At 35.8% G+C, this 26,225-nt stretch overlaps 1 protein-coding gene across 1 annotated transcript; it reads right to left on the reverse strand.

Moving 5' to 3' along the window:
• Window positions 1-16,692: 16,692 nt before the first annotated feature.
• LOC139855734 (uncharacterized protein At4g26485-like) lies at window positions 16,693-19,586 on the reverse strand. The gene is made up of 3 exons (XM_071844986.1): window positions 19,344-19,586; window positions 18,177-18,375; window positions 16,693-17,494 (listed from the first exon to the last, which is right to left on the reverse strand). The coding sequence occupies exons 1-3, from the start codon at window positions 19,519-19,521 to the stop codon at window positions 16,897-16,899; spliced, it is 975 nt and encodes a 324-aa protein (XP_071701087.1). The 5' UTR covers window positions 19,522-19,586; the 3' UTR covers window positions 16,693-16,896.
• Window positions 19,587-26,225: the final 6,639 nt, after the last annotated feature.

Raw genomic sequence — 26,225 nt, forward strand, 5'->3', positions numbered from 1 at the left:
CCAGAATGGCTTTACAAAATGCCCACATGAGCATGCTCTCTATACCAAAGTAAGCAAGGAAGGAGATGTTATGATTGTGTGCCTATATGTGGATGACTTGATATTCACTGGCAGTAATCCCAAAATGTTTGAGGAGTTCAAGAAAGTAATGGTTCGGGAGTTCGAGATGACCGACATTGGACTTATGGCTTACTATCTTGGGATCGAGGTAAAACAAAAGAAAGAAGGAATATTCATATCCCAAGAAGGTTATGCGAATAAGGTGCTCAAGAAGTTTAAGATGAATGAATGCAAGTCAATGAACACACCGGTGGATTGCAATCTCAAATTGTCAAAAGATGATGAAGGATACTTGGTGGACCCAACACAATACAAGAGTTTGGTTGGAAGTCTGAGATACCTAACCTGCACGAGGCCAGATATTCTCTACGGAGTTGGACTAGTAAGTCGATACATGGAAGCACCTACAATAAATCACTTGAAGGCAGCCAAGAGGATACTTCGCTACATCAAAGGTACGATTGACTATGGCCTGTTTTATTCGCCTTCTAATCACTTCAAGCTAGTTGGATACAGTGATAGTGATTGGGCTGGAGACAAAGATGATCGTAAGAGTACGAGTGGTTTCGTGTTCTATATGGGAGATACGGCGTTCACATGGAGCTCGAAAATGCAACCCATTGTGACTCTGTCAACGTGTGAAGCCGAGTTTGTTGCAGCAACATCGTGCACCTGTCATGCAATATGGCTCAGGAAGTTACTAAATGAGCTTAAGTTTTTTCAAAAGGAACCTACAGAGATATATGTGGATAACAAGTCTGCGATTGCTCTAGCAAAGAATCCAGTCTTCCATGATCGAAGCAAACACATCGATACAAAATACCATTACATAAGGGAGTGTGTTACAAATAAAGAGGTGCAGATAAAGTACGCGAAGTCACTTGACCAAGTTGCTGATATTTTCACAAAGCCCCTAAAACACGAGACATTTCAGAGATTACGGAATATGCTCGGAGTGACGAAATCAAGTTTAAGGGGGGCTGTTGGAAACTAAACTTGATTTTGGGCTATGTGTTTTAGATTTGGGCTCGCAAGTATACAAATATTTTGGATCAAGATTATAGCCCATTATGTAGAAGCTTCTTGTAATATGTAGTAGTGAAAGTGTGTAGAATGTGTGTAGAATAATCTTGTAAAATATCTAGGTCTAGAAATACTAGGAAATATCTAGATAGTAGTAGATGATGGAATGATCTAGACTACTCCATTGAGTAGTATAAATAGAGGGCTTCACCCCTCATTTGTAATCAAGCAACAAAGCAATTCAATAAGCAATAAAAGAAAAGCTTTCAAGATCAATAAAACTTCTAAATCATCAATCCTCTCTTCCACAAATAATATACATAACCTCCTATTTCTAACACTTAAACATTATGATGTTAGTTTTAGTTGATTGATTGGTTCTATTTTTGATATGTGTACTTTTTTGACATTTGATGTAGGCCTTAAACATATTTAAAGCGACGGGGGAAATTTGACCAATCACGTGTGTTGCCAGATGGTTCTTTGATGGAGATTACAAAAGTTTATCCATTGGATGCTGTGTTTGATAACCCTGAGGATGTACCTGAAGATGTTAGTAGCATATACATGTTGTCATAATGAATTGTTCAGATGCTCAAACTGCAATGGAAATGCATTTACAGAATAAGCCAAGAGCCACAGATTACCTATCTTAAAACGCAACGTCAACAAGCATTGCTTACAAAAAAAAATGCAGTGTCTACGAGCATTGCTTACAAATGGCTAACTTGGTATAAATAAAGTGACACCAAAAAGGAGTATAACCGAAGTTTATTGGGTTGAACAACTTCAACCTACAAAGCATGCCTTTGATCAACTTCAAGCAAACTGTTTCGAAGATTAGTTATCCTTAGTTTACTCATGTATTGAATCTCTTTCAAATGATTAATGTAATCATTTAACGGATCTACACCATTCTCAGCTTTACATCTTTCAAACCCGATTGCCAACATATTCCGAACATTGCTTAAAAGATACTCATCAGTATTCCCATATGTCAATCTTGCATGATCAAAATATTCCCTAAAAATCTGGAAGACAGGATTCATAACTAGACTCGCATTTGTTCTTTGTGATGTGATTTCTTGATCTTGCAGAGGATTTTGGTGACGCGAGTTTGAAGATAATACAAATTTGAAAGTGTTGCATTTTCTTAACGGAAAAGGCTCGTCTGATCGTTTACCGTCTCCTCGTTTGTTATTGTAACCAGGATATGTTAGGAAGAGGGGATCGCCTGGACGTTGGGAGATATAAATTTGAGAGAAAAACAACTCTATTACTCACAAGAATAGATTTACAGAGTATTACAAAACTCTTAAAAAAATCTCAAACTCACACACACTCTCTAGGTTGTGATTACACTTCTCTGAGTGATTTAGGATGATTTACAACTGAGGTTTGCACCTCTATTTATAGTAAAAATTCTATGGCGGTGGAATGGTGTGAACGGAGAAGGTTAGCGGCCGTCATCATCATCAACTTTGCTACCTCCATATGAGTTGTCAAGGTTGCCTACTTTGAATATCTAGAAGGTGGGCTTCTAGATTGTAGGCTGGAAATCTTCAATTCTCCCCCTCCAGCCGAATCCACAAACATTCCAGTTATGTCTCTGCATAACTCCAACTTCTCTCGAGTCACCACATTTGTTAACATATCCGCAGGATTCTCCTTTGTATGGATCTTCACTAGTCTCAACAGTTGTCGATCAATTACCTCGCGTATCCAGTGATAGCGAATATCAATATGTTTTGTACGAGAATGGTACATGGAGTTCTTGCTCAAATCTATAGCACTTTGACTGTCACAATATACCTTGTACTCCTTTTGCTTGATTCCAAATTCTTGAAGATAACGCTTTAACCACAACATTTCTTTTCCAGCTTCGGCGGCAGCAATATACTCTGCTTCAGTTGTGGATAATGCAACACACCTTTGTAGTCTTGACTGCCATGAAACAGCTCCCCCTGCAAAAGTGTAAATGAATCCTGAAGTAGATTTCCTACTATCAGGATCTCCGGCCATATCCGCATCTGTATAGCCTTCCAAGATTGGATCAGCTCCCCCGTAACAAAGACATAGATTCTTTGTACCTTTAAGATATCTGAGAATCCATTTTACCGCCTCCCAATGCTCTTTCCCGGGGTTCGAGAGAAAATGACTCACCGTTCCCACTGCATGAGCAATATCGGGCCTTGTACACACCATCGCATACATCAAACTTCCAACTGCTGAAGAATATGGTACTGAAGACATCTCCCCGATCTCTTCCTTGGATGAGGGACAAGAACTCTTGCTTAACTTGAAATGATTAGCTAATGGAATGCTAACAGGTTTGGCATTGTTCATATTGAAACGTGAAAGCACTCGTTCAATATACTTCTCCTGAGATATCCATAACCTTTTATTCTTCCTATCTCGGGTTATCTGCATTCCCAAAATCTGTTGAGCCTGTCCTAAGTCTTTCATGTCAAAAGACTTAGAGAGTTCCTTCTTCAGCTGGTTGATCTTCGTTACGTCTTTCCCTACGATCAAAATATCGTCTACATAAAGTAGAAGAGCAACGAAATCTCCTTCAGAAAACTTCTGAATGTAGACACACTCATCTGCTGCAGTTTTCTTGTACCCGTGACTCACCATGCACGAGTCAAACTTCTTGTACCACTGCCTAGGTGCCTGCTTCAAACCGTACAAACTTTTCTTCAGCTTGCATACAAGGTTATCTCCTGAAACCTCAAAACCTTCTGGCTGCTCCATGTAAATTTCTTCATGTAAATCTCCATGAAGAAAAGCTGTCTTTACATCCATCTGTTCAAGCTCCAAGTTCATACTTGCGACCAATCCAAGTATGACTCTAATTGAAGTCATCTTGACTACTGGTGAAAATAACTCGTCAAAATCAATCCCTTTCTTCTGTTGGAATCCTTTGACTACAAGTCGTGCTTTTTATTTCACCACTTTTCCACTACCATCCATTTTCAGCTTGAACACCCATTTATTTTTCAGTGCCTTCTTCCCGCGTGGAAGTTCTACAATCTCATAAGTTTGATTTTTCTGCAGAGAATCCATCTCATCCTGCATTGCGAGCAACCATTTTTCTTTATCCTTATGAGTTACTGCTTCATGAAAACTCTCCGGTTCTCCATCTTCAGTAAGTAGAAGGCACTCGGATTCTGGATATCTACTCGATGGAATCCGACCTCATTTAGATCTACGAACTTCTGGAACATTCTGAGGAGATCCACCATCATCTTGACCTTGTGATTGTTCTAGAACGTCTGGCTGATTGGGTTGTGGCTCCCCCTGCTCAGCACCGTCATTTTTCTCATTATCTTCTACTTCTGGAATTTCTTCCTGCACTGAAAATTCATTTCTCATGAATGATTCCGTTGTTGCCTCTGGCACCTGAGCAGCAACATTTGTCTTCTGAGATATTGTGGGCTTTTCAATATCTTCTATTGTCTGGCTTTCACGGAACACTACGTCCCTACTTCTGATCACCTTTTTCTCCTTTGGATCCCATAATCTGTATCCAAATTCTTCATCTCCATAGCCTATGAATATGCATGGAGTGGTCCTTGCATCCAGCTTCTGCCTGAGCTCCTTGGATACATGTGTGTACGCCAAACATCCAAATACTCTTAAGTGAGAGTATGATGGATCCTTTCCAGACCAAAGTTTCTCCGGAACTTCAAAATTCAGTGGTACTGATGGAGATCGGTTGATCAAATAACAAGCGGCTCTGACTGCTTCTCCCCAGAATGTCTTTGGCAGCTTAGCCATACTGAGCATGCTTCGAACACGTTCCATGATTGTTCGGTTCATTCTTTCTGCTATACCATTATGTTGAGGGGTACGTGGGACCGTTTTCTCATGTCGGATGCCATATGATCTGCAATAGGCATCGAACTGCCTGGAAGAGTATTCACCGCCGTTGTCGGATCGAAGACACTTTAACTTCTTTCATGTCTCACGTTCTACCATGACATGGAACTGTTTGAAGTAATCGAATACCTGGTCCTTCGTCCGCAAGAAATATACCCACACCTTTCGAGAAGCATCATCGATAAACTTTAGAAAGTATCGGTTGCCGCCAATTGATTCAACCTCTAAGGGACCGCAAACATCAGAGTGTACCAGACTGAGTAACTCTGATCTTCTCGTTGAAGAGGAATTAAACGAGACTCTATGTTGCTTACCAAACAGACAATGATTGCAAGGATCTAGTGCAGCGTTCTTGTCTACATTGATAAGCTTCTTCTTTATTAGGGTAGACAACCCTTTCTCACTCATGTGACCGAGTCTCTGGTGCCATAAATTTTGTGAAGCCTCCTTTTCTGCAACATTAATGCTGTCTGTGCAGATCTTCACATGAGTCTTGTACAGTGTGCCACAAATGTGTCCTCGAGCGACTATCATAGCGCCTCTTGACAATATCCATGTGCCTCTACTGAAATGACTATCATAGCCCTGTTTATCGAGAGCTACTCCGGAAAGTAGATTCAGCCGAAGATCTGGCACATGGCGGACATCCTTCAGAGTGATTGTGCTCCCGGAACTTGTCTTTATCTTGACATCACCAATTCCGACAATCTCAGCGGAACTGGAATTTCCCATCTTCACAGCTCCAAAGTCTCCAGCTTTGTATGTTGTGAAGTATTCCTTGTATGGAGTCACGTGGTAGGAAGCTGCAGTATCTACCACCCATTCTATGTCTTCTCGTGAGACGTGAAGGCATGTCTCATCATGGGTTGAACAATAAGTTACATCACCAGGGATAGTCACTAATGTTTCTCCACCCTTATTCTTCGGCTGTGAACTACTTTGACCTTGTTCCTCTTTCAATCTATAGCAGTTCTTCTTCATATGTCCCTCTAATCCACAATGATGGCATTTATATGTTGGTTTTCTGCCATCAGCTGACCTGCCCCTGCTCTTGCTTCTGCCTCTACATTTATTTTTGCTACTCATTCGCTATCTCTCCCGATTCTCTGTGACAAAGGCATGGGTCTGATCTGTGCCCATGTCCTTTCTCCTTGCCTCTTCACTGAATAGGGCATCCTTGACCATTGACATGGTAAGTTTGCCATTCGGGGCTGAGTTGCTGAGTGTTACTACCAGCGTTTCCTAACTATCGGGAAGGGAACTAAGTAGCAGTAGCGCCTGAATTTCATTGCCAAGTGGCATCTCTACAGAAGATAACTGGTTGACCAAGCTCTGGAACTCACTGGTATGCTCGGCAACTGAAGTTCCACTTTTGAGCTTCATGTTGACTAAACGCCTCATCAGCAGGGCTTTATTCCGAGCAGTCTTGGCCTGATACATGTCCTCCAACTTTTTCCAGAGGACATATGCGTCTGTCTCTTGTGCAACATGGTGGAAGACACTATGATCAATCCATTGACGGATCTGACCAATAGTTTTTCGGTTTGATTTCTTCCACTCTTTCTCTTTGGCAGAATCAGGGTTTATACCCTTCAATTCAATAGGATCGAACAAATCCTTACAGCTGAGGAGATCTTCCATCCGAGGTTTCCACAGCGTGTAGTTTGTGGCTGTGAGCATAATCATAGCTCCGGAAGATGATGTTGACTCTTCTCTGGACATTATCACCTTAGAAATAATTTTTTAACACAAACGGGGTTGAATTGTAGAAAACAGAGATCACCGTTACGTCCGGAATGGTTGAAAATGGTGGAATAGACACTTCGCGGCTTAAATTCCACTTACGAGGCAAAATTATAATTTTTATAAACTTCAGGGACCAAAAATGAAATTCTGAAAATTTCAGGGACCAAATTGTAAAATTTCAGAATTGCTACAGTACCGCTACAGTACCGCTACAGTGACTTGCTACAGTGCCGCCAGCTGCTACAGTGATCGTCTTCTCCGGCGAAAATTCCGGCACCGGTCATCTTCTCCGGCGAGATTCCGGCGAGTTGACCAAACTTTGACCGCGTTTTATGGGCTCGTTATAACTCCGTTTAAGTCACTGTTTTTTGCGTTGGACTCGGTTCGACGAGACGAATCCAATGGTACACTCAAAATTGGATTTTAAGAAAACTTCAGAAAACCCAAAACTCGACCAACGTCTCTAACCAAGCTCTGATACCACTTGTTAGGAAGAGGGGATCGCCTGGACGTTGGGAGATATAAATTTGAGAGAAAAACAACTCTATTACTCACAAGAATAGATTTACAGAGTATTACAAAACTCTTAAAAAAACTCTCAAACTCACACACACTCTCTAGGTTGTGATTACACTTCTCTGAGTGAGAGGAACTTGAGAATCTTCTTCCATGTTCAAAACAACAAAATCTACTGGAAATACTAAAGTACCAACTTTAACTAGCATGTTCTCCATTATCCCTCTAGGATATTTTATTGATCTATCGGCTAGTTGTATGCTTATTCTGGTTGGTTTCAATTCTCCAAGGTCTAGTTTAGTGTATAGTGAATACGGCATTAGATTTATACTAGCACCTAAGTCTGCCAATGCTTCTATTGAACTAAGACTACCCAGAAAACATGGAATTGTGAAACTTCCTGGATCAGATAATTTTTCTGGTATCTTATTCAACAGCACTGCTGAACAATTAGCATTCATAGTAACTGCCGAGAGTTCTTCCATTTTCTTTCTATTTGAGATTAGATCTTTCAAGAATTTAGCATATCTAGGCATTCCTGAAATCACATCAATGAAAGGAAGATTTACATTTATCTGTTTAAACATATCCAAGAATTTGGATTGCTCGGCTTCAAGTTTCTCTTTCTTCATTTTACTTGGGTAAGGAAGTGGTGGTTGGTATGGTTTAACATAAGGTTTATCCTTAACTATGTTATCTTCATTAACCTTTTCAACTACCGGTTCTTTTTCCTTATCTTGATCAGGTTGTGGTTCTTGTGGAGTAGGAATAGCTTTATCAGAAGTTACAGGTATTTCAGGTGGTTTAAGTGTTGTACCACTTCTTGTGGTAATGGCTTTAGCTGTTTCATTCCGGGGGTTAGCATTTGTATCACTAGGTAGACTTCCCGGTTTTCTTTCACCTATTAACCTTGCTAGGTTACTTACTTCTTGTTCCAGATTTTGAATAGAAGCTTGTTGATTTCTAAATGCTTGAGCATTTTGTTCATTGGTTTGTTTTTGAGATGTGAAAAATTGCGTTTGATTTTCAACTAGCTTTGTCATCATATCTTCTAAATTCGGCTTTTTATCATCGGTTTGTTGTGGTGGTTTGTTTTGAAAATTAGGTCTTTGCTGATTATAAGTATTATTGGATACTTGTTGATTGCTAGGACCTTGTTGGTTGTTGTATGGAATATTTCTGTTATAATTCTGGTTTTGATTGTAAATCGGTCTTGGCGGTTGATAATTATTCTGATAATTATTTCCAGGCCTTTGGTTTATGTATGAAATATTCTCTCTTTGTTCCATTGTTAATTCAATACTGAGACAATCTTTTGTCAAATGTGGTCCTCCACACTGCTCACAACTAATTCGTATTGAGTGAATATCCTTAGTCATCTTTTCCATTCGTCTCTCCACAGCATCTATCTTTGCGGAAATGGAATCTAAGTCATGGCTAGAATCGGCTCTAGCTGCTTTAGATGATCTAACGATATCTTTTTCTTGGTGCCACTCATGTGAGTGGGAAGCAGTGTTATCAATAATTTTGTAAGCATCAGTTTCGGTTTTCTTCATAATAGAACCACCAGCTGCTATATCTATGTCTTTCCTTGTAGTGATGTCGCATCCTTGGTAGAATATTTGTACTATTTGACAGGTGTCTAAACCATGTTGCGGACATCCTCTTAACAACTTTCCATATCTTGTCCACGCCTCATATAGAGTTTCATTTGGCTTCTGTGTGAACGTAACAATTTCTGCTTGAAGTCTTACGGCTTTAGATGCAGGAAAGAATTGTTTAAGAAATTTTTCAACTAAAACATCCCATGTATCGATCGCCCCTTCAGGTAACGATTCCAACCAATCTTTGGCTTCTCCCTTTAAAGTTCAGGGAAATAACATGAGATATATTTGTTCGTCTTCCACTTCTCGGATTTTAAATAGTGTGCAGATCCTATTAAAGGTACGTAGATGTTCATTTGGATCTTCTTTCGGCGCACCACTAAATTGGCATTGATTAGTCACCATGTGTAGAATTTGTCCTTTGATTTCATAATCTGGCGCATTAATGTCTGGATGAGTAATTGCGTGACCTTGGCCAGTGCGTTTAGCTCTCATTCGGTCTTTCATACTTAAAGGTTCCAGATTCTCCATAATTGAATTTGTTGAATCGGTATCACTAGGTGATTCTGATTTAATGGTTCGTTCCTCAACAATCTCTGTTTGAATGATTGGTGGTTCCGGAGGAATTGTTAGTGGTTCAGGATCTACGAACCGTTCCTGAATATTCTCCGGATTCTCAATTGTGAGGTTGGGTTCAAAAAATGGATTATCGGAAATTTGAACTGAAGTACTTGGTTGACTGGATGACGATTCTAAAGAGAAATCAACGGCGGTAATATTTGCTAAATGTCTTGATCTAGTTACAGGTGGTGAACGTACAAAAGGTGGTGAACGTCTTGCTCGGTGCATTCACTGAATATCCTATTAGTTTTAAAAAGGAAAGAAAAATTATAATAAGTTATCCAATCAATAGACTTTTCTGATTTTGCCCACGTTTCGAATAGCCAAAAGATGCAGCAGAGGGGCAGGATTCGTTTGGTCTCAATATAATTGAGGACTGTTTGGCTCCAATAACCCGGTCCACGTACAAATCCAACTATTACTACGAACCAGAAAATTTTGATGTCTATTAATTTAACCACTTAAAATAAATTTTCGTAATTTTAAGAAATTTAGATAAGAAGTAGAATAAAAATCTATGTCCTAAAAACTAGAATAGCGAGAAAAAGAGTTCGTCGAAAAAGAGTCCGTCGAAAAAAAGTCGAAAAAGAAAAATGGTTGAAAAATAAAAGGTGACGAAAAAATAAAAGAAATTTATAAAACTTAAAAATACTTGACTAACCTAACCTTATTACTACAACTAACTTAAAATTATAATCGCAAATTGAGATTACTAATTGGAATGATAATTGATACATAGTAAAAGGTGTCTAAAAATATTAAAGCTTACAGGAAAAACTAAATCCCAAATGGAAATAACTTAAGAAGAAACTAAAACTTAAAAAGGCGTCGCAAAATTCTAAAGCACCTAAATCTTAGTCTAAAGAAAAAGCACTTAAGGAATTTTACGGCAAAGCCTAAAAATCTAGGAGTAAAAATGACTATGGCAAAAACTAAGTTTAAAATAAAATATGAGCTAAAAATACAAATATTATGCTACAACGATTAAAAAGGGACAAAATATAAAAATATACAAAAAGTTGTAAAAAGTACAATTTTTATAAAAATATTATTTTTATATTATTTATTTAATAAAACTATTAATTTTACAATTTAAATAAATTAATTAAACTAAAAATACAAATTAATTAAAAAGTAAAAGTTAAAATAAAACTAATAATAATAATAATAATAATTAGGGTTAAATAATAATAATAATTAATAATTATCCGTAATTAATGCTGAATTAGGGTTTTGTCGCCTGTCAGAAAATCTCCGCGAGTCGCGGTATTTATTGCATCAAACCCCGCGAGTCGCGGGGTTCAGAAATTCAACTCTGGAGCAGTTTTAATTTACGCGTTTTTTTTTTTTCGGTTTTTTATATTTATAAAATAAATTAAATAAAACTCATATTTTTACAAAATAAAACTTATATTTATCAAGCTCCTAAAAATACATAAATTTTTGTTTTTCTTTTTATATTTTCGAATAATTAAAACGTATTTTTACAAAAACGAATTTTAATAAAAGTTAACTAAATTTTTTTTTTTTTTTTATATTAGTGTTGCGCTTCCGGCTTTTAAGAGAGTTCCCCGGCAGCGGCGCCAAAAATACTTGGTGTGCAGCGGGGTGTATATAAAATAGTTTTTGATTTTTGCAGGAAATACTATTAAATACGATACAATTTTACACAAGATATTTATTTATTTATAGAATGGATATACTTAAACCTTGCTACAACACTTATAGGCAGTGTACCTAATCGTACAGTAGTGTAGTTTTTAGTAAGTCCGGTTCGTTCCACAGGGAATCTTTTTTAAACAAAGCTCAACGCTATATTAGTTTACTTTTATAAAAATACAAATATATATATAAGTAATATTATTATTATAAAGGGGGGTTTTTACCGTTTAATGACCGGTTTGTCGATTTTAAAACTTTAGTCGCAGTTAAAACCAAATGTAAAATATTAAAAATAAATACAAGACTTAAATTAAAGCGTAAAGTAAATAACGATAATGAAATTTCGAATAATAAAAGTGCGATAAAATAAACTTGCGATAATTAAAGAGTACGATAATTAAAAGTGCAATTAAATAAAATAACAATAAAAATGCGATAATTAGAAGTGCAATTAAATATAAAATAAAGGAAATTAAATATGATATAAAAGAATTATGCTTATTTAAACTTCCGTAATCATGATGTTTGACGTGTTGATTTTAGTTTTATGCCCATGGGTTAATTGTCCTTTGTCCTGGATTATTTAATATGTCCGTCTGGTTTTTGTCCATAACAGTCCATCAGTCATAAATATAAAGTGCGAGTGTCCTCGTCAAATTATTCTTATACCCGAAGTTAAATATTCCAACTAATTGGGGATTCGAATTGTAACAAGGTTTTAATACTTTGTTTAATGAATACACCAGGTTATCGACTGCGTGTAAACCAAGGTTTTACTACTTTGTTAACAATTACACCAATTACCCTTGAATGTAATTCACCCCTGTTTCAACAAGTTTATTAACTATTAATCCATTTTCGTGTCCGGTTAAATGAACGATTATTCGTACATATAAATACCCCGCCCATCGTGTCCGATTGAGTGTATATGGTAATTTATAGGGACGCCCAATTGTAAATCTTTATATTAACATTAACAAACTATCATTTAGTTAAACAAATATAAAGCCCATTAATAGCCCATAGTCTAATTTCCACAAGTGTCGTTTTTTTGTCCAAACCCCAATTATGGTACAAAGCCCAATTACCCAATTTTAGTAATTAGCCCAACATCATGATTACTTCGTTTTAAATAAGCATAATAATAACTTAGCTACGAGACATTAATGTAAAAAGGTTGAACATAACTTACAATGATTAAAAATAGCGTAGCGTTACACGGACAAAATTTCAACTTACACCCTTACAACATTCGCTAACATACCCTTATTATTAGAATTATAATTAAAATATAAATTATAAATATATATATATATATATATATATATATATATATATATATATATATATATATATATATATATATATATATATATATATATATATATATATATATATATATATATATATATATATATATATATATATAATTTACGTATGAGAAGAAGAAGAAAAAGATGATGATTTGCGATCAGAATTCGGTTGGCTTTATAGGCAGTTTTTCATTTTGGGGCTCCGCGACTCGCGGCCAATTTTGCCTTCAAACTCCGCGAGTCGCGGAGTTTACTTTTACAGCTCAGAGGAGTTTGGCTCTTTGTTTACCGACGGTTTAAATATAAATATAATATATTAAATAATTATAAGAATTATTTAAATATTATATTATATTTATGTGCATAGTTGACTTGTAATTTTTAGTCCTTTGCGTCGAGCGTTGAGAGTTGACTCTGGTCCCGGTTCCGGATTTTCGAACGTCCTTGCGTACAATTTTATATTTTGTACTTTGCGTTTTGAATCTTGTACTCTTGTAATTTCGAGACGTTTCTTATCAATAATTGGAACCTCTTTGATTGTCTTTTGTACTTTTGAGCTTTTTGGTCGTTTGCGTCTTCAATTCGTCGAATCTGTCTTTTGTCTTCACCTTTTATTATTTAAACGAATATCACTTGTAAATAGAACAATTGCAACTAAAAGCTTGTCTTTCTTGAGGAATAATGCTATGAAATATATGTTCGTTTTTAGCATTATCAGTCAACCAGACATAAGCTCTATCGTTCAAAACTTCGTAGCTGTCAGGAAGATCTCGGGTGAGGTGTTCCATCAAGGCCCGCGCCTTACATTTGTCAGGAGTCCCGAGATCCTTTGAGTCTCTGGTAACCCAGGGATTTGTTGAGTTTCGTCTGTGTATCTCCCAAGAAACACTCTGGTTCCTTCGCCATCCTTTTGCATGATACTATGGGCTGCCACGTGGTTTTTCTTATGGCACTTTTGTTGACTGAACTTCGACTTAAATTGTCTCTTTAGTTTGTCAAAGCTAGAGATTGAGTCTCTAGACAAGGAATCAAACCAGACCCTGGCGTCGCTTTTTAGCATGTACGAGAAGGCATGACACACTACTGCTTGGTTCCATCGAGACATTCGGGCTGCACCTTCGAAGACATTGAGGTAATCATCCGGATCCTCCTTTCATTTGTAATACCCTAGATGTGAAGGTATTTTCATTCCAGCGGGGAGTGGTTCATTCTGCACGCTTGTTATGAAGGATGTCTTCTGATTTTTCTAGAAGTTATCAACTTCCAGGTTGACATTAGGGTGAGTGGTGCTGCCGGCAGTGTTAGTACCATTCTGTGAACAAATCCCCGAGCTTCCGCCTGATGGTGGTGGAGGATATACCCAGAGCCCTCCATTCCATGCTGATAGTTGGGACCCTGGGGGTACTGGCATGTTCAGCTGAACCACTGCTGCGTTGAAATAAGGCATATTCGCGGGATACCATGAGAGTGGACCCCCTAAGAGGATATGGGGAGATGATGGGACCCCCACCATTATTTGGGGTGACCATAGAACCTCCATTGTTGCTTGGAGTGATTGTAGGACCTCCATTGCTACCTAGAGTGATTATGGGACCTCCATTACTACCTGGAGTGATTATGGGGCCCCCATTGCTACCTGGAGTGACTACGGGGCCTCCGTTGTTGTTCGAGGGTGTAGGTCTGGGCACCACAGAGGTTTTTGGTTGAGATTCTCCCCTAGGCGGAGGCTCCATTTCCATCTCTTCGTCAAACTCCTCACTTTCGTAAGTGAGAGCTCGTTTACTTTGCAAATGACCTTCAGCTCTTAACTTTCTGATAACTTCTCTGATGTTATCGTAGTTTTGGAGAACAAAGGTTTTGTCTAATAAAGGTGGTGGATCTGAATTGCTTCGGTCAGTGATTATAGGCATAGTGGGAGTTGCTGGGGTTCGAGCACTCCCTTCAGCTTGATTATTGGATTGTGGTAAGGAAAACCCTGGTGGTGAATCTGGATCAACCATGGCGGCCAAGTGTTAAAATAAAGTATGATTTTGTATGTTGAGTCCCACGGATGGCGCCAATTGTTTGTACACTTTTTCGAGCTAACTTAAGGTGACTTAAGATTTGGTTGATCAGGTTTAACTATCAAGTGATTAGAGTGATGTGAATGATGTGAATGATGTTTAGAAAGCTTGTAAAAGATTCCCTGGAGGCAGTGAGAATATTCTTCACTTTACGCCACCAAGGTTTGAATATGACATTGAAGTGTTTTCAATGTGTTGTGTGTTGTGATTGAATGGAACATGTCTCATTCAAGGATCATGCTTCCCTTTTTATAGCCTGACCGAGGTGCTTGCCTCAGGTTTCAATGCGTTTTGACCAAGTTCCAAAGTGATTATGGAAGTGTTGGTAAACTTTCCCTTAGAAGGGTGACGGTGCTACAGTGACGGAGGAAAGCAAGTTAGATGCTTTCCTTAATTGTCTTAGTGGCGCCGCGCTCCCTTTAACTTATGTAAACACGTGATCTAGTCCAACCCTCTGGCCTCGGTTATCGTGACACCTTCGTAGTTGATTATCTTCGTGAGATACCTTCGTGGCGTCCAGATTATCACTGAGACTATCATGAATAAATGGACAGTAGGCTTGTGGTGACTCACATTCCACATGCAAGCATACACACTTGTCCCATGTTTTCCTTTATATTAGATGGTAGTTATTGCACGTTCATTTCCTAGCTATTAGTAACCGTCATTTTTAGTATTACAAATATGTAAGCCCTTTTTGATTAGAAATATGATGAATGAAAATTGTTTTTAGCCAAAAGTCTATATCTCTCTTTATTTCTTAGTCTAATATTCTTGGGAGATTAGCCATCTCGAATCTGCCTCTATCTTTGGAGTTCGTGGTTGACTCGAATAAACCGTATCATACCCTTAGATCTTAAAAAAGTTTGAATCTGATTGTTTTGAAATTAACCGGTGGTAGTGGTAGCGCACAACTCAACCATCCGATCTTTCAAGTCCGTCAAAAACTTGCAACTTCGTCAATGACGACTTTAATGACATGTTATAGATCTGGTTGAAGCAAACAAAGATCGAACGAGGCTGCAAGTTTAGCGAGGGAAACGAACGCCGAAACGTTGACCAGATATTCACCATCAACGATGATGATGTTACGAACGTTTATTAATGTTTAATTTTGTTGTTGACCAATTTGGGTTTATGTTGTTGATGAATCTGATTTTATTATTTGTTGTGAATAAAAGTTAGAATATACGTTTACTATGTTTATTACAATGTTGGCTTTTGATTTGGCTTTGAGCAGCTTATGACAAAAATGTACATTGTTGGGTTGATCACAAAAATGGGTGAAGGTGGATGATGAGAGTAGAATATAGGAAAAGATGGGAAGTGTGTTGATCAAGATAGTGGCTAATTTAAGATAAAGTTGAAATGATCAAATTGGGCATATGAAAAAATTGGGCATACGAAGAGTGGTAACATTTATCATAATTATATGAACAGTGGTAACATTTATCATAGTTAGTATAATTTTATAATTTATAATATAATATAATATAATATAATTATAATATAATTATAATTTATAATTGGCAAACGAATAATTTTTTGTATTTTTAGACTAACTCGTTAAGGAGACATATCAGTGTCTATGGTGATTTGTATCAAAAGGATAAACGTATAAGATTTTCGTTACTTAGACTACCTGTGGAGAGATGTAATTTTTATGCAAATATATGTTGCCTAACCAAATTATCCCGTAACTATTTTCAACAGTTTCCTGATCATTTCATAATAAGCTACTAATAGAGTTTAAACCAGAGACCTACAAATATATCAAGAACTCAACCAGACTACTTGACTATTTTGCGATCGTTTCAATTGTTATTGTATCCTGCAATAAATTCAGTCTGTTTCTATATTCTACAGGCATTAGGTTCATCTTTGTTTCTACTTTGTACCCCATTAAAGAAGATAATATATGCAATACAAGATACATTACTTACATAGCTAGTAGCTACTTTGACTTGTATTTTTTTTTTTTTTTTGGCCGAAATTAACAAATACTTATATAAAACCGAGATCTATTTCCAAAGGAGAACGCCCTCAACAAGGAATAAAAAAAGAAAAAAAAAAGAAAACAGGAGAAACAGGGAGCTCGCACCAAGAAAGCAATTATCTAAACGAAACTATAAACGAGTCTCCCTAACTACCCTAGAAACCATAAAAACAAGATAACAGTATTAAAAAAAACAAGATTCACACAGAGCACATATACTAAACAGTACTCGAAATGCATTTAAAACAAAATAAGCCAAGAGCCACAGATTACATATCTTTTAACGCAGTGTCTACGAGCATTGCTTACAAAAAAAAAATGCAGTGTCTACAAGCATTGCTTACAAGTTGCTAACTTCGTAACACCAAAAAAGAGCAAAATCGAGGTTTATGGGCTTGAACAACAACAACCTACAATGCATACCTTTGATCAACTTCAAGCAAACTGTTTCGAAGATTAGCTATCCTTAGTTTACTCATGTATTGAATCTCTTTCAAATGATTTATGTAATCATTTAAAGGATCAACACCATCTTCAGCTTTACATCTTTCAAACCCGATTGCCAACATATTCCGAACATTGCTTAAAAGATACTCATCAGTAATCCCATATGTCAACCTTGCATGATCAAAATATTCCCTAAAAATCTGGAAAACAGGATTCATAACCTGACGCGCGTTTGTTGTTTGTGATGTAATTTCTTGATCTTGCAGAGGATTTTGGTGATGTAAGTTTGAAGATAATACAAATTTGAAAGTATTGCACTTTCTTAACGGAAAAGGCTCGTCTGATCGTTTACCATCTCCTCGTTTGTTATTGTAACCAGGATAATCTTGAATGTTGAACTTGACACATTCAAGCAGCTGTAACGAACTTTGAGTACCAAGTTCTTCGATATTCCAAGAGTCGAACGGGGTTGTAGTCTTATGTGTTACATGAACCTCACCGTTAAACCGCAACATGCAACTTGCATTCTTCAAGAAACCTCGAACCAAATTTCTATGAATCCTATATAAGCAGAGCAACATATGAAGTATGGCGACATTTAAATTTCCAAATTAATCTACCCTGATCAAGAAGTATGAATAGGGTTGGCATCGGGTCGGGTTTGGGCGGGGTATAGGTGAACCAGATTAAGAAACCATGTCCCAAACTGGGACCCATACCCGTCGGTCAGGACTTTAGAGGGAGTAATCAGCAACTCAGAGATTAATCGGTTTGGACCTTCTATACATTTAAATAATATTCAAGATTATTATATGTGTAAATATAGAAGAAAACCATAAACTTTAACATAATTGTCTCTAACCATTAACATAATCATTCATTTGTTCAAAAACTCCAAAATTCTGGTTTAAACTCATACAAGTAATAAAATTTTGACCAATTTTGACTTTGACCAACAAATCCAATCTTTATCAATTAGCCAACGTTGACAGATTAACTAAATGAATTTTGGACAATTGGATCGGCTTCTTATTAAGAAGGAGTAATCGGGAATTAATGGGGAGTAATCTGGGTGTTTCACAAATCACAACAATGACTAAGCAAATGCTTAACTTTATGTAACAACCTAAAATTGTTTTAGTGTTTCTTGCATATAACTTATATGTGCAGCTTATATAACATATATATTTTTCAAGATAATAGGAAAAATATATAGCTTATCGTCCCGTAAAAGAGAGCTTACTCTATGACTTGTGGATCGTTTTCAAGCCCAATAAAACCGGCATGTGGAAAGTTGTATATAATCCGGTCAAACTTCCTATTTTGAAGATATGGATGAAACTGCATTTTGGTTGCATCGACTCCATGCAACAGTTGAGCTCCGTAACTATGCAAGATTAGCAGATTTGTTGCTGCTCCATTGTATTTCTTGATCAGATCATCTAGTAAAATAATCATAACCATTAGATTATAAATTGCATATACGAATTACTATATTATTCAATTGTTCAAAAGCAAGTAAAACGAGAATTTTCAGATTGAAACAGGAACATGAACCTAATTGTTTGGTTAAATTGAGCGAAAAGTTATCATCATCATCAACAATAATTTCAGTCCCAAATCAGGAACAAGAACCTAAAACGAGTGTTCGATTTGAAGTATTCCCACTTTGGTTTAATACTCTACTTTAAAGCCTGACCTCATCAACTGAACATTTTCGATCGAGTGAAGTGCATTTCTTCATTATTAAACCAGACACACCAGGTTCGATGATAACAGGTTTTCGAAATATGTCAATTATTATTATTTTTCAACAATTTGAATTTGAATAAAGCAAGACAGAGGTTGTCAATAATTTACTTATACTGCAATTGATAAAAACAAGCAAGTAACTTCAGTGAAATTTTTTTTTTTTTTTTTAATGATGAAATTCATCACAAGCCACAAGTTAACATTGAAACATTTAGTTAAAATAGCAAATATAAAATTGCCACTCATAATATGGAAACGGCAATTTTACAAACCCTTATTTTCCGTTCAATCAAATCAAAAAAGTCAAATTGTAAATTCAAAACGTATATAAATTAATCACCCAAATTATATGATCGAAAACTTAGTTTTTATTTGGGTTCCTAATTCCTTTTCCCTTTTTAAGGTAAAGCAAATAACAATAATCAATAATTATACCTAAATTCTGGTTTGTTTTTTAGTTAAAACACGACCATAAACATATGATTTTCAGCATCAAAACTTATAATTAACAAAACTAAACAATGTGTATTGAAACCCTAGATGATGATCAGTAAAAAAAGGTGAAATATAAATGTCTATATCAACAAGTATAACACATTCTTATTAAGTAATAACAACTTAAATAAAACAAGAATAAAAGAAATTAAAAATTAATTACCATAAGAATCAAGTGAAGTGGCAACAATATTAGTAGCAGAACCAAAAGCTGTAGCTAAACTAAGACCAAATGAGAAATCTCCTTCCCCTACCAATAATATTTCGTTTTCAGAATTGTAATGTTTAACCCATTTCATTTCATTTTTACTCCATACTGTTTGTTCTTCATACCTCCACATTATTTTTTCCTTTTTTTCAAAAAGTAAAAATAATTTGTTTTAGAGAAAAAATAGCGAAGGTGATGGTAAAGTGTGAAGGTGCAGGCAAGTGTGTATTATACCCCGGTTACTATAAAAGCATTTTTCAAGGGTGGAGTGGCTTTTAATTGCCTTCGAAAATGCTGGTTATTACAGATGTGCCATTGAAAGGTTGAGTCGTTGGGCAATCAAACGACGTCTTGGGTAGTTGGGTTGATTCATGGAAGGGTAATATTGGATAAAGATTTATTTTTTTGTCGTGATCTTAATTAGCGTTTTAGGCAATTATAAGCTATTGCTGTAATTTCTTTTAGACCCCTTACAAGTTTCAGACAACATCATTTGTGCACTAAATTATAATAATGAAAAAATTACGCCGTTGGTACCTGTGGTTTGTTTCCATTTGCATCGTAACACCTAAACTATTTTTTTTGCGTAGTTAGTACCTCAGTTTTGCTTAAATATAGTGGTTGGCACCCCGACCTAACTGCCGTCAAACTTTAATGGTTAACTCCGCACAGTATACAATCATAAAAGTACAAGGACTACTAGTGTAATACAGTAAAAGTTTAAGGTTAACTCCTTACATTTTCTTTTTTCCATCGACCCATCCATTTTCCTTTGATACAATTAACAGACACCCATTTGGGTGTGTGTTGAATAATGTTTCAATTGTACTGTATTCTTTTTCACTAAATGAATTCAATGATGAAATCCAAGTCATAAAGAAACGAACCTTGCAAGAAGTTTCATTCTTGCTAAATAATTCCTTCACTCTTGACCGGAATTCACCTCGCCGGAGCGGGTCAAACGATTCCAGAAAAGTCAACGCTTCCAGATTTTTTTTTTTTTTTTTTTACCGGGAAATCTTCAGGTTCAAGAGGTAAACTGTAAGATTTACGTAAAAGGGGTAAATGGGTATTTAGAATTACATCCTTTACTGTTGTAGATTGTTATTTCCGTGGTAGATCCTCCATTGAGTGAGGTACATTTATGAATCATACAGAATCTCCGGCAATGTCGCTGACACCAACCAGTGTGTTTTCATGTAATTTGAAATGGGTGTTCAAATTTAGAGATGGGTTTTCTTCTTCAACTGCATACATCATGTTTGAGAATGATAATGAAGTAGAAACCAAGTTTCTTGAATTTAGTGAAGCATAATTTTAACAGTTGAGAAATTATAATCAAATTTAAGATTTAATTGAGAAACGAAGTAATAGAACATAAGTAATTTAATTTTAAGTAGAAATTGCATAATTTTTATTTTATGTGTCATGAATCACATGAGATTTTATTTTTGAGTATTAGGGTTTGATTTGAGTTTGAGGATTTGTTGGATATATTGTTGAAGATGATGGAAAAAGGAAAATGTAAGGAGTTAACCTTAAACTTTTACTGTATTCACTAGTAGTCCTTGTAATTTTATGATTGTATAATGTGAGGAGTTAACCATTAAAGTTTGACAGCAGTTAGGTTGAGGTGCCAACCACGATACTTAAGCAAAACTGAGGTACCAACTACGCAAAAAAAAAAAGTTTAGGTGTTACGATGCAAATATGAACAAACCACATGTACCAACGGCATAATTTTTTCTATAATAATTTTTTAAAGATTTACTGAGATATTACGAGTATAAAATATAGTCTACAATTTTTTCCTTTTTTAACCACAAAGAAAAGCGAATGAAATAGAGCTACAATTGAATGTTGTGTAACATTTTCTTAAAAGATCGTGATCCTATAATTTAACTTTAACTTGTGAAATGACCCGTAGAATCACGGGTTTGTTTAATTAAAATAGTTTAATGATATGTTTTAGGTATTAATTGAATGTAAATGCTAAAGTCATTTAGTTTAGTGACCTTCCGACTGAGAAAATTAGTCGTTGTTTTTACAAACATATTAAGACATGTATTTTCACATACATATGTAACGTAATTAATCTTGTAAAGAGAATCCGTATTAGATAATTAATTATTATTATTATTATTATTATTATTATTATTATTATTATTATTATTATTATTATTATTATTATTATTATTATTAGAATTATGATAATAATAATAATAAATAATTATAATAAAGCTTTCTTAAAATTTAAGTATTTATATTTTTAAAAATAATTAATACTCCGTAATTATTAGTAATAACAAATGTCTCTCAAAAAATTTTTAAAAATTAAAATACAATTATTATATAAAGGTTGTACAAATGCCTCAAAGTTTGTACATGTCTTCGTTGAGTGTTTTGTAGAAAATTGTATAATTTATTTTATAGTTTGTACATATGGAATGGTCATGAGAATGTTTTATCATAAGGTTGTACATAATGCTTCAAATATAGTACATATGATAATGTTGTACATAATGCTTCAAATATTGTACATATAGTCATGAGTGTGTCTTATCATAAGGTTGTACATAATGCTTCATATATTGTATAATGAACATGTTAATTAATATTTTTATGAAAAAAAAATAATTATTATAATGACATCATTATGAGGGGCTTACAATTTTTCTTTTTATTTTTGAATTTCTTTTAGACTTGAATAATCCTTATTTATGACATCATCATTATAGAGATTTAATAGATACTATAGATTCTATAAATAACAAACTATATATATAGTCTCACATTAATAATTCATTATTATTAAGACGGCTCTCTACCTCAAGCTAAAATGAATTTTGATACTCCTTACACATCTAGTGTGGATAAACACGACCACGCTAAAACCAGCACCAGATGCAACTCGGAAAATGTTTGCCATTAGGTTGGCTGTTAGGGTGGATCCGCCTTTTATCTATTTATATAATTTTATAATAATTCAACCTATATTTATTTAATTTTTAGAAATATAAGTCATTGTATTTGAATTATTATTGCAATGTATTTAAATCATTTAGTGTATTTAAATATTAATTTATCTAGTAAAAAGTAGAAGGTAAAAATGAAGTGAAAAAATTAAAGCATTTAAATATGATCACAAATCGAGAGAGGGTTAATTCAGTGGTAGAGATAATGGACATCAAAGTTAGATCGAAGAATACTGAGACATATAAGAATCTCATAGCAATTTCACAAGTGAACTGAATGATTCTTCCTCTGAAGATGACGAACCTGCTGCCCCATTGACTAAGAGGGGGTGGGTGTGGCAACTATGGAGTGCTAAGTGGAAGTAATTATGTAACACCCTGTTTTTTTTTTTTTTTTAATCACAGCGAAAGACTTATTTTTCACAAATACACTTAGTTAATTACGAACATGATTATTACAAATCATATTGTCAAACTCCTATTTACAAACCACATGTGTTACGTTAAACGACTAGTTACATATTTACAAAAGTTAAGACATCAGAGTTCGTCTTGTCAAACATATCTTCAACCCGACTCTAGTCCCTACCATCACTAAGATCTAGAACCTGCAAGGGAGGAGGTACGAGGCTAAGTGAATGGAACTATCAAGAGGTCTAGCATACAGTACTAACTTGTACCACTACAACTGCAACAACTTACAACATACAACAACTAGCAAATAGCAACTAGCAACTGGCAACTATGCTCCAATTAGAGGACCGACGGCTTGTACGGGCACACGAACCTAGCTGATCAGGCTATAATCTACCGATAGTCCTTACTACTGAATCCCCAGTATAGTCATCCACACGCAGGTGATGCGTCATTCAGCATTATACTCAACAAACAGTAGCCAACTGGACCCAACCACAACTAGGTTGACCTCTCTGAGCTGAACCTAACAGATCAAGGTTCCAACAATACGAACAACTTGTGCACATACAACCAGTCAACTACTACTATTATAGGCAACTAATACTACTAAAAGCATGGCAACCTTAACCGCGATCAACTGTACAACATAACTACTAATCATGGCAATTATCAACAATATAAACATAGTAGCGCAACTTGCTACTCTATACTACACCAAGAGATAATCCCAATCACCGAATACCAGCAACTAACTCAGATAATCTATCACCGAGCTTCTTCGTTATCCTTATCACCTGAACATAAGGCAAATCAAGTTAGTTTCTTTTTGTTAGCACAAAACAGCACAATACAACAAATTAGTAACAAAATTGTCTCTAAAAGTCCACCTAACACTTATGCATTTTCAGAATTTACATCCTGATTATCATAAGTCACGCGGGCAGCATAACGGCTAGAAAACAGCCAAATTACACAACAATGCAACACTGATCTGCATCCGTACAGTTGCACCTGCATCCTTACAGTTGCAAGTCCATCCGTACGGTTACATCATGTATCCGTACGGTTGCACACTCACTTCCCGGTTGCACCAACACCAATGCATCTGTACGGTTGCACATGCACCCGTACGGTTGCACAGTCTACCCGTGCGGTTGCAAGCTGCAACCGTACGGTTGTGTTCATCGAGCAGCAGCAGCAGAAACTGACGGGTTTCGAGCCAAAATCACCCAAATCTCGATTTCTAAACGTTTTGACACCAAAATCCGATTAGGAAACACTTATAACACTTATAGAAACTTAAACCCCAACCAATTTCATCAAAACAACACCCAAATCACTTAATTTTGACCAAAAAGCCTTTTGTACCAAAACCTAACCAAAAACTCATTCAATCTCAGATTACATCATGAAAACGAATGATTCTTACCTTGTTATGACCACAAAATTAGTAGCAACTGATTACAAAACACAATTTAGACTCAAAATCAAGATTCAAGAGATTAGGGTTTCAAGGGAGTGAAAGTTTAGGTACGGGGTGTTTTTCAATTTGGGGAAAACAATGGAATGAACTAGATTCCAGCTATTTATATTGGGTTATAAAACCATACCCCCTAACACACGGGTATTTACCAGTTATCCGATAACTTTCGTACTTAATTTGACAACCCTAACAGAGTCCAAATTTAATAAACGAACATGTTCTGTGACCCTTGTCACAAACTGGTCTCAACTAAACAACCAAATGATTATAAATATATAATTATTATAATAACATACAAACACACCCAAGGTCAAAAGGGTCATTTCAGCTAGGCCCGGTAACAGGATGTTACAAATCTACCCCCTTAAAGAGATTCCGTCCTCGGAATCGGGTCAACTACGGTCAACAAAACCGTAAACTCAACTAAGTCTTTCACAATAATCAACCCAAAATAGAAAATCATCCTTCCAATACCCATCTTCTTTCTTCAAACAAGTGCACGCACATGGAATTTCTAACTTTTACTCACGTCCGATACAATACAAATTACTACCATGTCCACTGGTCAACAACTTGAATCCACAAATCTCCACTGTAAATCCAATTATCCAAGTCAAATTTCACGTTTCTAAGTCATTCTGTATCGAATTTTCACAATCTATCATCAATTCAACTTCTAACACAGTCAACATTTCACAATTATTCCAAGCTCAGGCTATAGAATTAGTTATCAGTCTATGTCCTGTGTCTATGTCCACAAAATCGTCAGTAATTCAAGGCAATATTCTAGGTTATTCGTCTTATGTCCAATCATATCACAATCCAATATAGAACAGGCCATCTAATTTTTCCTTCAGCTTCTCAGAAATTCTGTATGACTCACCATAATACACTTCTGTTGGCCAGACACAAGTATATTATCCTGAATTACACCTTCATTCTGAGTCACTCGAAATGAAAAAATACTACTTGTTCCATCCACTAACTTAAGTCCAAAGAGTCTCCTCAAGCGCTTCGGAAATAACTAAGCTACTTTATAATTAATCAGTTACACCATCTGTCCAATCATAGTTATTTAAACATTGTCCATCAAATGTTAAAATATAATCTAGCAACATTACTACACATTCAACAAGCATAGGAAATATCTGGTCAATAAAGTCTACTACTGACATATCACTCCTACTCATGTCACTGTCTAACTACTTCCTTTCGTCCAAAAGTCCATTGCATAATGTGACGATCGCTCCAAATCCATATGGACGAACACGTTATTCATCGATTTCATTGCGAGGTATTTGACCTCTATATGATACGTTTTGTAAACATTGCATTCTTTTGAAAAAGGCACACCATAAATGAATATTTAAATCAAAGGTTTTCGATATCTGATGATTTCTACAAATAGACAATCACCGTAAATAATAGTTTACAATAGTACTTCCGTTGACAATGCAGTCAAAATAAGATACATGGTGATGATTTGGTGAATGCAATGTTTCCTTGAAAAATATGCCATGTAAGACTCCATGCACATAGCTTGTATAACATATAAGCAAACAGCGGAAGACTTCTAGGGAACCTGAGAATAAACATGCTAACAAGTGTCAACACAAAGGTTGGTGAGTTTATAGTTTTAATGTTTTGCATAATCTGTAAGTAAAGGTGGATCACAAGATTTCAGTTGTTTCATCCAGAAACGTTTATCAAAATATTCTACAAGATTGAGCACCCTGGTAACTAAACTTAATGAATATATAATTTATACCCTTTGTATAATCATCTTAATAATACACTCAAACCAACGTGTACGCTTCTCAAATAGCATACGTCCGTTAAAAGGCTAGTGCTCTAGCTCAGATGGGGATATCAAGCCCTATGGATCCATATACTACTACTCGCGCCCGCCAGTTCTTATAACTGGCAGTTACTAGTTACCAAAGCTAAGGGATTTTCGGTTCA

The sequence above is a fragment of the Rutidosis leptorrhynchoides genome, chromosome 6 (assembly GCF_046630445.1).
Source record: "Rutidosis leptorrhynchoides isolate AG116_Rl617_1_P2 chromosome 6, CSIRO_AGI_Rlap_v1, whole genome shotgun sequence".
Classification (NCBI taxonomy): Eukaryota; Viridiplantae; Streptophyta; class Magnoliopsida; order Asterales; family Asteraceae; genus Rutidosis; species Rutidosis leptorrhynchoides.